The sequence below is a fragment of the Tursiops truncatus genome, chromosome 12 (genome assembly GCF_011762595.2).
Source record: "Tursiops truncatus isolate mTurTru1 chromosome 12, mTurTru1.mat.Y, whole genome shotgun sequence".
In the NCBI taxonomy this organism is placed as follows: domain Eukaryota; kingdom Metazoa; phylum Chordata; class Mammalia; order Artiodactyla; family Delphinidae; genus Tursiops; species Tursiops truncatus.
Window position 1 is genome coordinate 41,927,679 of NC_047045.1, and position 12,955 is coordinate 41,940,633.

At 44.1% G+C, this 12,955-nt stretch overlaps 1 protein-coding gene across 7 annotated transcripts in view; it reads right to left on the reverse strand.

Annotated features, from left to right (window-relative positions):
* Positions 1 to 12,955, reverse strand: part of TRAF3IP2 (TRAF3 interacting protein 2) — a 41,256-nt gene that overhangs the window by 17,918 nt on the left and 10,383 nt on the right. For 4 of the 7 annotated variants that reach the window (XM_019929586.3, XM_004311813.4, XM_019929587.3 and 1 more), the window contains exon 2: positions 10,324 to 11,157. In XM_019929586.3, coding sequence (XP_019785145.1) covers positions 10,324 to 11,149 — 826 coding nt within the window. In that variant the 5' untranslated portion in view covers positions 11,150 to 11,157. Of the gene's footprint in view, positions 1 to 8,254; positions 8,502 to 10,323; positions 11,158 to 11,892; positions 12,046 to 12,955 lie in introns of those variants that run through there. The other 3 variants (XM_019929585.2, XM_019929589.3, XM_073789512.1) reach the window with 3 other exon arrangements.

Below are 12,955 nucleotides of genomic sequence, written 5' to 3' on the forward strand. Positions count from 1 at the left end.
GAGCCTATTCCAGCTGCCTGGCTGATAAAGACCAGGACTTGGAGGGCATCTCTAAGAACGGGGAGGTAGGACCACAGAGACCCCTTTGGTCTAGGACAAGATATACTGCCCAGGTTTTGCTGTTACAGCTTTCCTGGGGCAGGTGAGATACATCCCAAGGGACCCAGATCACCACTATTCCTACCATAATTCCCCAAGTTTTTAGAACCCAAGGCTAGGAGAAATTATCCTCAGGATAGATACAGAATCACTACTTGCTCTTTTCCTTCCCTGGAGAGAGAGAGAGAGAGAGAGACACACACACACACACACACACACACACACCCCAATCCCTCAAGAAGAAGTAAATGAATGAAAACTTGGCTCATACCTCTGGAAAGTAACCAACCAGTTGGCAACACCTCCCAACTTTCTCAGTCCTCTGTTGCTAAAGGCTATGTGCACCTGGGGCCAGGGCAGTTAGAAGAGGGCAGTCTCAGAGCAAAGCCAGGCCTGGCAGTGATTTATATGAATTTGTAACCTAGGAGAAAGTTGGTCCCAGCCAGGCCCAGGAGTAGCAGAGTCCCAAAGGAAGAAGGGCAACCTGCCTGACCAGGTGAGAGAAGAGAAGTGAAGGTCAGAGGAGGGATGCAAGGGAACCCAGGAAGAGTGGGAGAGGAAGGCTCTGGGGGAACTGTCCGGGCCCAAAGGGGCTCAGGTGTGGGAAATCTGAGAGCTCTGATATATCTTAGGGGTGGGCCTAGCTTGGAGAGGGACTGGAGAGAGCCAAGTGGATAACCCTGCAAAATGAACCATGAGCACATCCTGGTAATCCAGGCATTGCCACCTCTGCCCAAGTAAGAACTTGGAGGATGGAGGAGGCATAGCTAGTTAGGGCAAGAAAGAACCTTGGTTTTCAAAAGATATTTATTGGTCTTTATTCTTTTTCTGATTATATAAATAATAACCAATTTGCCTGCTGTGTAGGTAGGATACATGCCGGGATGTAAAGTGAAATAAAACTAGGAAGTGAGCAAGAAAGTAACAGATAAAGAAGGTTGGAACCAGAATGTGGAGAGCGAGAATGTGGTTAAGAACTTTATGCCTAGTTTGGTAAGTAGTCAGGAACCACTGAAGTTTTCATGGGAACATCTAGGGGACTATTGGCCTCAAGTACAGAAGACAAATAATATGTGTATTCACTTCACTAGTGTGGCCCCACTGTCTGGACTCAGGAAACTTGGCTGAGTGACCCTGGAAATGTGCCCAAGCCAGTCTCTCAAGCATGGTCAGAATCCCTGGATTTAGTCTATTGTCTGCTCTGACCTGTGACATCAGCTAAGTCCTTCCTGTCCTGCTTCCTTTGGCAAAACTGACCACACCCCTCTTAACCCAGGTTGTCTCCTGGCCCTGACCGTGACCCTTGCCCTGCTATTGCTTAGGCCTGGTTATGATATTAGGGGCTTAAGGAAAGGGAGGAGGATAAAAGGATCTGACTGGGTCTATCCCAGCCCCTTGGCTGATAAAGACCTGTACATGGAAGGCATCTCTAAGAATGGGGAGACAGGACCACAGAGCCCCCTATGGTCTAGAACAAGATAGACCACTGAGGTTTTGTCTTTACAGCCTTCCTGGGGCAGGTCAGACACATTGCAAGGGGTCCAGCTCACCAGTTGGAGTTCCAGGGCTACAGGGCTGGTCTCTCCTGCTGCTCTTTTCCCTAGCTGGAACAGGGTTAAAAAGTGCCACTGCTATCAGGTCACTAGGCCAGCCATGTTTTCAGGTGAGTCTTGTATGAGTGGACCATTTACAAAACCAGCTATAGGTACAACCCTCCAGAGATTTCCCACTGCATTTAAAATCCACCTTGCATGATCGGGTCTCTGCCCTTCTTGATTTTACCTCCTACTATACTCTGCTCACCAAGCCCCAGCTATCCTGGCTGTCTTTCTTCTTCTTGAACGCCCCAAGCTAGTACCCCACCTCTGGGACCCTGAGTCTGCCATCCGCTCTGCCCAGACTGTTTTGCCCTGTGTCTTTACAGATCAACATCTCGACATTCAGGGTTCAGCTCAGATATCACCTGTTCACCAGTGAATTCACCTGTTCAAATCCCATCTCCCTATTTTATTTTCTTCCTAATGCTCATCATGTTTGTATAAGTAAGCATGACCCTTACTTGTCAACTTCTTACCTGCCTTCCCTACGAGACTCTAAGCTCTGTGAAAGCATGAACTGTGTCTGTTTGCCACCACATCTCCAGGCACAGTGCCGACACCCAGGGGATGCTCAATAAATGAATGAATGAAGACTGAAGAGTTACAAAGCCAACTTCACACACGCACACAAGCGAAGCCATGGAGCACTGCACAGTCTGCCTGCTAGGTCTTGGGTCTTCTAGACTGTCTATGTCTCATCTGCTCTCCATCTGCGGTATTTTTCAGTGTCTCCTCTGGAAGTAGGAAGAAGGAAGACAAGGAGAAGAGGAGCAACGTTGCCAGTGGCCTTGAAAGTTTTTAATGCTTAGAGCCATTCTTGTTTCCCATATCCATTAAAAAGTGGCTAATAAGGTTTTATTTGCTTTAAAAGGACTACCAAGCTCTAATCATAGGGTTTATTTCTTTTCCAGAAGGTGGATGTTAGTGTTGTTAATCAAAAGCCTTTGAATCAAGGACATATGATTTCTAACAGATTATTCCTCACACAACAGGTTTTTGTCTCATAGCAACTAATCATATCATTAAAATCACTAAGGCATGTGGGCTAAGTGTTTGATTAGCTGTAACTCTCATTTCTGAAATGGCCACCTGTGATAAAAACTTACACTGCTTTGTGTGAGCAGATGAAAATGCTCCACCTCATCTATTTTTGAAATTAGGGTACTGACAATATAGTTCTCTATGCTGTCCTTTGATTGTTAAAGCAAAGAAATATTGAATATCAGAGGGTCAATCAAAAATAAGATTTCCTTTTTTTTAAATAAATTTATTTTATTTATTTACTTTTGGCTGCATTGGATCTTCGTTGCTGTGCGTGGGCTTTCTCTAGTTGCAGCGAGTGGGACTACTCTTCGATGCGGTGCGTGGGCTTCTCATTGCGGTGGCTTCTCTTGTTGCGGAGCACGGGCTCTAGGCTTGCGGGCTTCTGTAGTTGTGGCACGAGGGCTCAGTAGTTGTGGTGCACGGGCTTAGTTGCTCCACGGGATGTGGGATCTTCCTGGACCAGGGCTTGAACCCGTGGTTCTTAACCACTGTGCCACCGGGGAAACCCAAGGTTTCCTTTTTGTAAGTGGAACTTGACTGGTTTTGTCTGGAATTTGGCTGGTTGTGTGGAAAAGTTGTGAAATAAAATCTGTATTTGTTGGGTAAATGAATGTCTTTTCATTGCTCAAATTTTGATAGTTTTGTTCCACTATTTTGACCAAGGCTTGCTAGTTTAGCTGGGTACTATATATATAATGGCTAACATTTATCGAGTACTTGTTACATGCCAAGTACTGTTCTAAGTTCCTTATTCAGGATTATAGAGTTCAATTTTTTGTTTTCCTAAAGAAGTTTAACTTAGAAAAAAATCCAAATTCCTTACCACAGTCCTTGCCTCCTTCATTTTCTAGCATATCATTCTCTCCCTGCTCACCCTGCTCCAGCCCCACTCACTTGCTTTTGGTACATTAACTACACCAAACTCCTTGCTTCCTGGACCTTCTTTTCCTTTGGATTTCAGCTCACATGTGTCCTACTCAGAGAGGCCTCCTCTCACCATCCTGTCTATTAATGTCTGTTCTAACACCTGGCTATTTCCTTTATAACACATACACTTTGTTATTTTGTTTGCCCATTTCTTCTTATCTATAGACTTATCTCCAGTAGACTGTGAACTCCACAAAGACAGGACCATGTGTGTTGTATTCACCCCTGCACACCCAGTGCCTAGCAGAGAACTGGGCAAATATTTGTTGAATAAGTTGATAAATGAATGAACAAGGTCTGTTTCCAAATCTCACTGACCTCCTTTCTTTCCTCTGCTCTCCCATTAGACAAGTAAAGATGGCCTTTCCAAGGCTTGGTATCACAAAGTCTCTACTCATGATTAGGGAATCACTCCTTTTCCCAGGAAGTAGGGAACAGATTTCTTTTTGTTCATTCAACAAATATCATTGAACCTTTATGGCTAGGCAGGCGGTGAATAGAAATAAATAGGTTATAGTTCTCCTTAGTAGCTCAAAATAAATGGAGAGAGAAAGAGGAAATCTGTGTGTCTATGGATGTTTGTTTGGAAACACAAACCCACACTCAGTGCGTAAGAGAGGTGTGCAAGCCAGCAGCCAGCTACGTGGTAGACTTAAGAATCACTGCGTAAAATATCTCCCCCAATGACTTGTCCTCATGCCTAAAATTCCATCAAGAGAGTGCATTCTGTAGAATGTGATAGACAAGTGATTTGTTAGCACAGTAACTCCTAGATTCTGACGCAGTGTTAATCACAAAACAAAAATACAAATCTTGCACATCATGAATAGGTGCCCAGAACTGTATGTTTCTTGTCAATCTTATGATCCTCCTGGCCTGGGTACACATGGTCTTCGTGTTACTGGGCTTTGACCACTTGGAATTTGTAAACCAAATCCTAAACGAGGCTTTCCACTTCTCAGTCAAAACATTCAACATTTTTCTTCCTTATTAAGAATGGTATTAAAAGAATTTATGAGAGAGAAAATAAAACCTGATTTTCAAGTTGTCAAAAGACATGATGATATAACGCAATCACTTTAGCCAGGAAAACAAAAGGGCCCGCATAAACTGTTACAGGAACTCTCACAGCTGTAAACAGCTGTAGTTCCTGAAAGGCAACGCCTTTCTTTCTCATCTCTTCCACTTGGTTTGTTTTTTCCTTACTTTTAATTGTGCATGCATTCTAGCATACAAATAATCACTCCTTGGGGTCCATATGAGCAATAGTAGGCATGTGCCCACAGGTTTATTTTATTCAGTCTCCTTGGTAGAGAAAGCAAGAATTTTACAGTAAAATGAGTCTTTTAGACTTAATACATTCTTTTCTCCCAATTTATTTGCGTCATGGGTTTTATTTGATTGCATAGCCATGATCTCCAGTCTGGTGACCTTCAGTGGAAGGATTTTGAGGCAGTAAGAGGCTGACTTCTCCCGGGGGTGGGGGGAGGAAAGAAACAGTCTTTTCCCACTTCTTGTTTTCACCTGCTTTGATAACTTTTTTTTTTTTTGACATGAAAGGGGTGACCAGTAACCATTTTTGCTTTAACTTGCAAAGGCTAAGGTATGCCATTTGCATGGTGATCATTATTTATTTATATTTTCATTAACGGATGAGGAAGTAATACTCTTCTAAAGCCGAGTAGAACCACGTAGCCATGGTTTCCAACTGCACGAGCATCACTTAGATGAACAGCTCTTTTCAAGTGGTTTTGTTGGCAATTAAATGCAGTTACAGCCCTGACATGAAACTAAGCATTTATACACCTGCTTTGAATGCTTAAAATCTGTGCCAGCGAGAGGGATCTTGAAGTAGAGGGGTACTTTACAGGATCCATTTAGATAATAACAATAATAACTAAGAGCTGCTAGTTATTGAGGGCTTACTACAAGCCAGCCACTTTCCTAGTGTCTTTAATACATTATCTCATTTAATCCTCACAGCAACCTTCCTGGGAGCCATTGCTATTGGAGGCTTCATAAATATTTTGGGCTTGCACTGCCCTGAAGAGAAACTGTAAGCACTGAATTTCCCTGACAAACACAGCCCGACCCTGACCCTCTTCCCTGTGATAATGCCCCTGGGAACTAGGACCAAGGCACATGCAGGGTGGATTAGGCTGAGCCCACCTGTACACTCTCATTTCCCCTTACTTTTCTTTTTTCTTTTTAACTTTTACTTATTTTTAAAAATTACTTATTTATTTATTTATGGCTGTGTTGGGTCTTCGTTGCTGCGCACTGGCTTTCTCCAGTTGCAGCTAGCGGGGCTACTCTTCGTAGCGGTGTGTGGGCTTCTCATTGCGGTGGCTTCTCTTGTTGTGGAGCACGGGCTCTAGGCTCGCGGGCTTCAGTAGTTGTGGCTCGTGGGCTCAGTAGTTGTGGCACACGGCCTCAGTAGTTGTGGCTCACGGGCTCTAGAGCACAGGCTCAGTAGTTGTGGTGCACGGGCTTAGCTGCTCCGCGGCACGTGGGATCTTCCCGGACCAGGGCTCAAACCCGTGTCCCCTGCATTGGCAGGCAGATTCTTTTTTTTTTTTTTTTAGCAGGCAGACTCTTAACCGCTGTACCACCAGGGAAGTCCCTTTACTTATTTTTTAAATTATAAAAGTAATGCCTGTCTGCTCTAACAAATTCAACAAAAATATGTAGAGTTAGAAGAAAACTCTCCCTGTCTCTTCCTAATTCCTTGTTCCCCTTTCCCCATGATCACAGTTAACAGTTGGGGCCATCTTACACACTTTTTAATGGAGTCTTTAACATATATAATTAAAAAAAATAACATGTATGGGATCAACACTTCATGCTTCTCCCTTAACCTTTTTTATGTCAGAGTGTGTATTTTAGTCTATGTAACAGGGACCTAGTAGTCTATGGTATAAATAAATCACAACTTATTTACAATAATGTATATTCTTTATAACATAATTTGATAATTATTTATAATTTACTAATTTATAATTATTTACTATAATCTGTCCCCTTACTGATAGGCATTTTACTGTTTTTATTCTTACTCTAATACAATGCTTTAATAAACATCCTCATTCAGGTATTTCTATATGTTCATTTAATGTGTCTATAGGAAAGATTCCTACAAGTGAGACTGCTGGACCAAAGAGGACCCATTTAAAATTTTGATAGTGAAATTGTCTCTTGGAAGACTGTACCAGTTTATAATCCTACCAAGAGTAGATGGGGAAGTTCATTTCCCCATAAACCCACTAACACTAGATGTTGTCCCAGGGTTTTTTTGTTTTTGTGCACCTGATTGGGAAAAATACATCTTTAAAAATTTTGCATTTCTCAAATTCAGTAATATTAAGCTTGGTTTCATATGCTTATTGGCTGCTTATATGTGTTCTGTGAATTATTCCCTTCTCCTGTCCAAGTTCTCTCCTCTCTGCCTTTCATCACTTATCTTCACTCCCAGGATCCTAGGCTCCCCTTCCTCCCCGACTTCAAGAGAAGGAAATAATATAGAGAGCAAGGGGAGGGGATCTGATGAGAGAAAGCAAGTGTTAAGAGACTAAAGGTATTCCCAGTGGGAGTGTTTGCATTTTAACAGAGCCTGCCCAAAGAGGGCAATGCTTACCTCCAAAGACTAGATTGCTAACGATGCCATTTCAGGGTTCAACAGGAAAAATATTTACAGGTGAGAAGATCTTCCTGGAACTCTCCAATCGTGAGTCCATGTTTTCTCTGTCTATCACAATGGGGCTTTCCCCTGTTAGTGGTTAAAGGCAACTGCTTGGGACTTAGTATCACAAAGCCCTTGATGAAGTATTCACACTTCTACATATTAATCTAAGAAACTAATCAGAAATGCAGGTAAGAACTTATGTACATGATATATCATATCATTGCTTTTTGGATCAGAAATCGGAAACTACTTAAAATGTCCAACAACAGAGAATAACTTAAAAACAACTTGATAGATCCATCTGATGAAATAATATGCAGCATTTTTAGGTGATGCTGGAAGAATTACACTGAAATTATTTTAGTTTTATATTAAATATATATGCAAAGAAAAAAACCCAGTAAATATGTCAAACCCCAATAAGGAATTATTTTTGGGTGATGGAAACATGGCTTTTGAGCATATTTCAACTTTGAGAGTGAACAAACATTAGTATTATGATCAGAAAAATTATCTTTAAATGCAGATAGTAGAATGTTAAAAAGAAGTATCTTGTGGTATTATTCCCACAAAATTATTCCTTTTTAACCTAGAAATCGTTGAGAAAAAAATGCAAATCCTGACCCTGCCAAGGTTCAATTTTCAGTGAGTGATTCATGCTCAAGGAACTCTGCCACCACACCCATCCTATCCCTGGGTGCTCAAAGTACAAGTGAGGTCCTTGCTTCCCAATCAGCTGACTTCCCAGCATCCCACACCAACACCAGAGCCCCAGTTGTAGACCTCAGGGGCTCCTTCTCCCGAAGCTCCACTGCTTCCTCATCTCTTAGCCTCACTCTTTTTTTCTTTTTTTAACAAATACTTATTGAGCACTTGGCACATGCAGATATATATATATATTTACTTTTGGCTGCGTTGGGTCTTCGTTGCTGGGTGCGGGCTTTCTCTAGTTGTGGCGAGCGGGGGCTACTCTTTGTTGTGGTGTGCAGGTTTCTCATTGCAGTGGCTTCTCTTGTTGTGGAGCACGGGCTCTAGGCATGTGGGCTTCAGTAGTTGTGGCTCTCGGGCTCTAGAGCGCAGGCTCAGTAGTTGTGGCGCACGGGCTTAGTTGCTCTGCGGCATGTGGGATCTTCCCGGACCAGAGCTTGAATCTGTGTCTCCTGCATTGGCAGGTGGATTCTTAACCACTGTGTCACCAGGGAAGCCCCTCTTAGCCTCACTCTTAACTCACATTCATTATTGCCTGCTTTCTTCCAAGCATCTTCTAAGTTAAATTCCTTTACCTCACTTTTTTTTTTTTTAAATTATGAATTACTCTGTTGCTCCATTTGCTTTAGGAAGCTTTATTAAGCTTCCTAAAGCTATATTAAAGCTATATTAAATTCACATGTATAAATACATAAATTGTGGTTTGATTATAGGATGTGTAATTATTTCTATAATTTATTTTAAAGCTAGGCACCAGATTTGGTCAGACTCTTTGGTCAGACCATTTGAACTGCTTTCGATACGGTGTTTTATTTTGCTAAGAAAAATATTGCACCTCCCAGCCCCATGTTTCATCTGTAAAGCCCTATTGTTATTTTCCAGCAGCGTCTTAGAGAGCTGACATCAAGAATTGTGATGAACCTTTTATCTCAGTCTAAGACTTTATCACTTTCAGAGATGCTTACTGTACTGATACATATTATTTATTTATTCATTCATTCATTCATTCAGAAATAATTTATTGAGAATCTAGTATATGCTGGTCACTGTGCTAAATACTGGAGAATTATGGATTGAAAATACACCTTTTGGGCTTCCCTGGTGGTGCAGTTGTTGAGAGTCCGCCTGCCAATGCAGGGGACATGGGTTCGTGTCCCGGTCTGGGAAGATCCCACGTGCTGCGGAGCAGCTAGGCCCGTGAGCCATGGCCACTGAGCCTGCGCGTCTGGAGCCTGTGCTCCGCAAAGGGAGAGGCCGCAACAGTGAGAGGCCCACGTACCGCAAAAAAAAAAAAAAAAGAAAATACACCTTTGCTGAATGTGCAAAAACTTACAGTCTGGAAGGAGAAGTAAACAAGTCCATAAGTAAATGCCATACTGGCATTAGGTGCCCCAACAGGCAGAGCATAAGGAAACAGAGAGCCCAAAGGAGGGACTGATCTGGGGAGACTGCCAGAGGGACACTTGAGCTAAGTCTTAAAAGAGGTATATAGTGATGGTTGTATAACTCTAAATTGAATTGTACACCTAAATGGGGGCAGGGTGAACTTCATAGTGTATAAATTAGATCTCAAAAAAGCAGTTAAAGAATAAAGGTATAGAACTGGTTCAAATGTACACGAAGGGGAAAACATCTTGGGTAGAGAGAAGAGTGTGGGCAAATGCAGGGGGATGTGAAACAGCTCGACAAGTTAGGGGGACTGCCAGTCCTCAAGTGTGGCTAGATGGTAGGGTAGATGTTGATGGTTCAACCTCCAAAGGCCTTTTAGCAATGTAATCACAGGAGCAACTGGATCTTCATGTCATGCATGAATTCAGTCTCAATGACATTCTGGGCACCTTCTGATTATTTTGACAGAAGGCCCCTTTCTCTGAAAAATCTAAGGTGGAGAAGAAGCATGTAAAGAAGGAAAAACCCAGATGCCCAAGAATTTGGATAACAAACAAGTTTTCTAGAAGTTATTTGAGTCGTCTCCCTGCCTCTCAGCAAGTTTCACTTAAAACTACCCTAGAGAGGAATCTGTTTTATACTTAAAGTTTCCTAGAGAAGCAGGTTCCAAGCGGAACGGGCTTTGGGCCAAGATAAAGCATTATTCTAAAGCCGCTTGCAAATCCAATCACATGCGGAAGGCCCCATAGGAAGCAAAATGTCCTCCCTGCCCTCTGATCTGTTTGTGCTGGTCTAACGATGCAAGACATTGACGTGAGATTCCCATTTACTCGGTTACCCAGCCCAGAATGTCCAGAGGAGGTAAAGCTCACTTACATGGCACCAGGTGATCGGGGCCTCCAGGACAATAGTAGCGATAGTTCCACTGAGCCTGTGGGGAAGGGTTGGGAGGCAGCATCTGTGCACATGCTGGGTATCTCTGAGGTTCAAGCTGATGGAACTCCCTGGATCTGAGAGGCCTGGGGAGGTCCTGGGGGTAACACACGGAGGTGAGGGGCAGGGGCCTTTCCAGTTGCCTGATGCCCAGGACGTCCTGGGGCTGTGAATCATAGCCCGTGTCGATCGTACGCAGGTCTGGGGCCGCTCGGTTCCTGTGGATCCGGGCCCGTGGCACCATCTCTTGGCTACTGCCCGGGGGGTCTGCTGAGGCATTAGGTAAACTTTGGTCTGATTTGTCTGAGTCATGGCCAGTGTCAGGAGAAGCTGCTGAAAGCTGAGATCCCAGCCATTGATTACGTTTTTCCATAAGTGAAAACTGATGCTCCGGGGTGAGGGCTCCAACCACAGACTCAGCCTCAGGCTCGCTGGCTGCAGAGCAGCCCAAGGGAAAATCTTTGCCGGGGTCTGGGTGTCTCCTCCAGAAGCTGTCTTCACTCTCTGCCAGGACTTTAGTGCGCAGGCAGGTGACCTGCTGGGACACAGGCTGCCGGTTTGAAAGCTTCAGGGTTGGGTGAGTGTGAGAAAAGTCTCCTGAGGAAGAGTGAAGGGTCTGAGGTGCAGACAAGCTGTTGGGGGCCATGTCCCTTGTATCTGGAGCAGGGAGCTCGGATTCTTCTTCCAGGGAATATTCTGAGAGAGGTTTCAGCAACTGACTTGGGTATGGTTCTGATTCATCAACCTCCACAGGAATGCTTCGGATCATCCTAGTTTCTGGAACAAGAGAAAACATGCCACAGCGTCAGAAGTCAGATCATTTCTTGGAGTCCCCCGCTTTAGGACCTTAAGGGACCTCATTCAAGATGTGGTTTAAATTAACAGTAGAGTGACGCCAATGCACTGGCAGAGCCCTGATCACGTAAAAAGTGTTCACTTATCCTCCAGGCAAAGGCACTAAGGCTTATTAAGATATTTTTATCTGGAAGGCGATTCAAAGAATGTGACTGGACCCTTATGTGGTAGAAGTCATACACCAGCAAGGGAAAGACACGGGTGAAAATCAACAGCCAAGTTTTGAGGAAGGAGAAATAATCGGAATGTGGGTTGTTTCATCTGTATTTGGAATCCATGATGAAAGAAATCTCGGTAATGAATGTGGAATGATCTCTAAAATATACTGTTAAGTGATTAAAGAAAAGCAAGGTGCAGACCAATGTGTATACGATGCTGCTATTTGGTGTGAAAAAATAAAGAGAGGGGAGTGTGTGTGTGTGTGTGAGCACAACTGCTTACACACGTATAAAACGTGGATGGAGGACACACAAGACATTGGCGCACTGGTTGTCTTTGAGAATGGAGCTAAGCTGGGGGGGGGAGGGGGAGAGTTTTTACCTTCTGAAGTTTTAAACTTTTGCCCCCTGTGACTATTGCCCAATTTAAGAAAAAGATTTTTAAAGCCTGAGTTTCAAAAGCACTGGAAAAAAGGTCATAGTGACATTTTCCACTTACAACTATAGGTCATTTGGAGGGCTTAATTCCCTCTTGCACGATGCCTGCATGACCATCTGGCCTGTGATGTAGTAGCTGCACGGACAAGGCTCGCTCAACTAGCCTTTAGCCCACAGAGCAGTCAGCCCACGGTCCAGGTAATATTGGTTTTACCTATAAAAACAGAACTCTCAATCAACATAACAGAATGAGAAAGAAAATTCGCCTCCCCTTATCAGAAGATTGGTTGAGATGATGTCCCACGATGCTTAGCCTCCAGGGGAAGCAAGGAGGCAGGTCACGGAAAAAGATGTCACAGGGTGATGACGGGAGGCCTGCAGAAGGCTCCAGAGCAGGGAGAGTGGGAGCGAGGAAATGAAAAGAAAAATCCTGGCTGCCTGTTCCGTGCAGGCCTCGTACATAGCACACCTCAAGTGCCATTCAGGGAGAAGGGGTGGTGCGGGGCGGGGGTGTGTGGATTTTTAAATTCCTATTTTATCCCTGTAGAATTTCAACCACGAACACTCACTGAGGGCTTACTGTGCCCAAAGGCACGATGCCCATCAGTTATTGTGCTAAGACAAATTGGAAAATTATGAATTCCCCTTCTCTTGTGCCCAGTACCCGACCCAATGGCAAGAGGACAGCACACATTTTAAAATGCTGCCCCAGGGCTTCCCTGGTGGTGCAGTGGTTGAGGGTCCGCCTGCCGATGCAGGGGATGCGGGTTCGTGCCCCGGTCCGGGAAGATCCCACATGCCGCGGAGCGGCTGGGCCCGTGAGCCATGGCTGCTGAGCCTGTGTGTCCGGAGCCTGTGCTCCGCAACGGGAGAGGCCACAACAGTGAGAGGTCCGCGTACCGCAAAAAAAAAAAAAAAAAAAAAAAATGCTGCCGCAAAGAGCAGAAGTGGGATCAGTAGTTTCCCACCAAATTTATCTTCCTGGCCTATAGAAAGAGACCTCAATCTGCCCTGCACTCCCTGCCAAATGAATGCCCTCTAACACTTCTCTGACTCTCACTTGGTATCAGACTTACCCATCTGCTGCAAACAACCTTTGTACCATTTCCTGGCACAACAGAAAA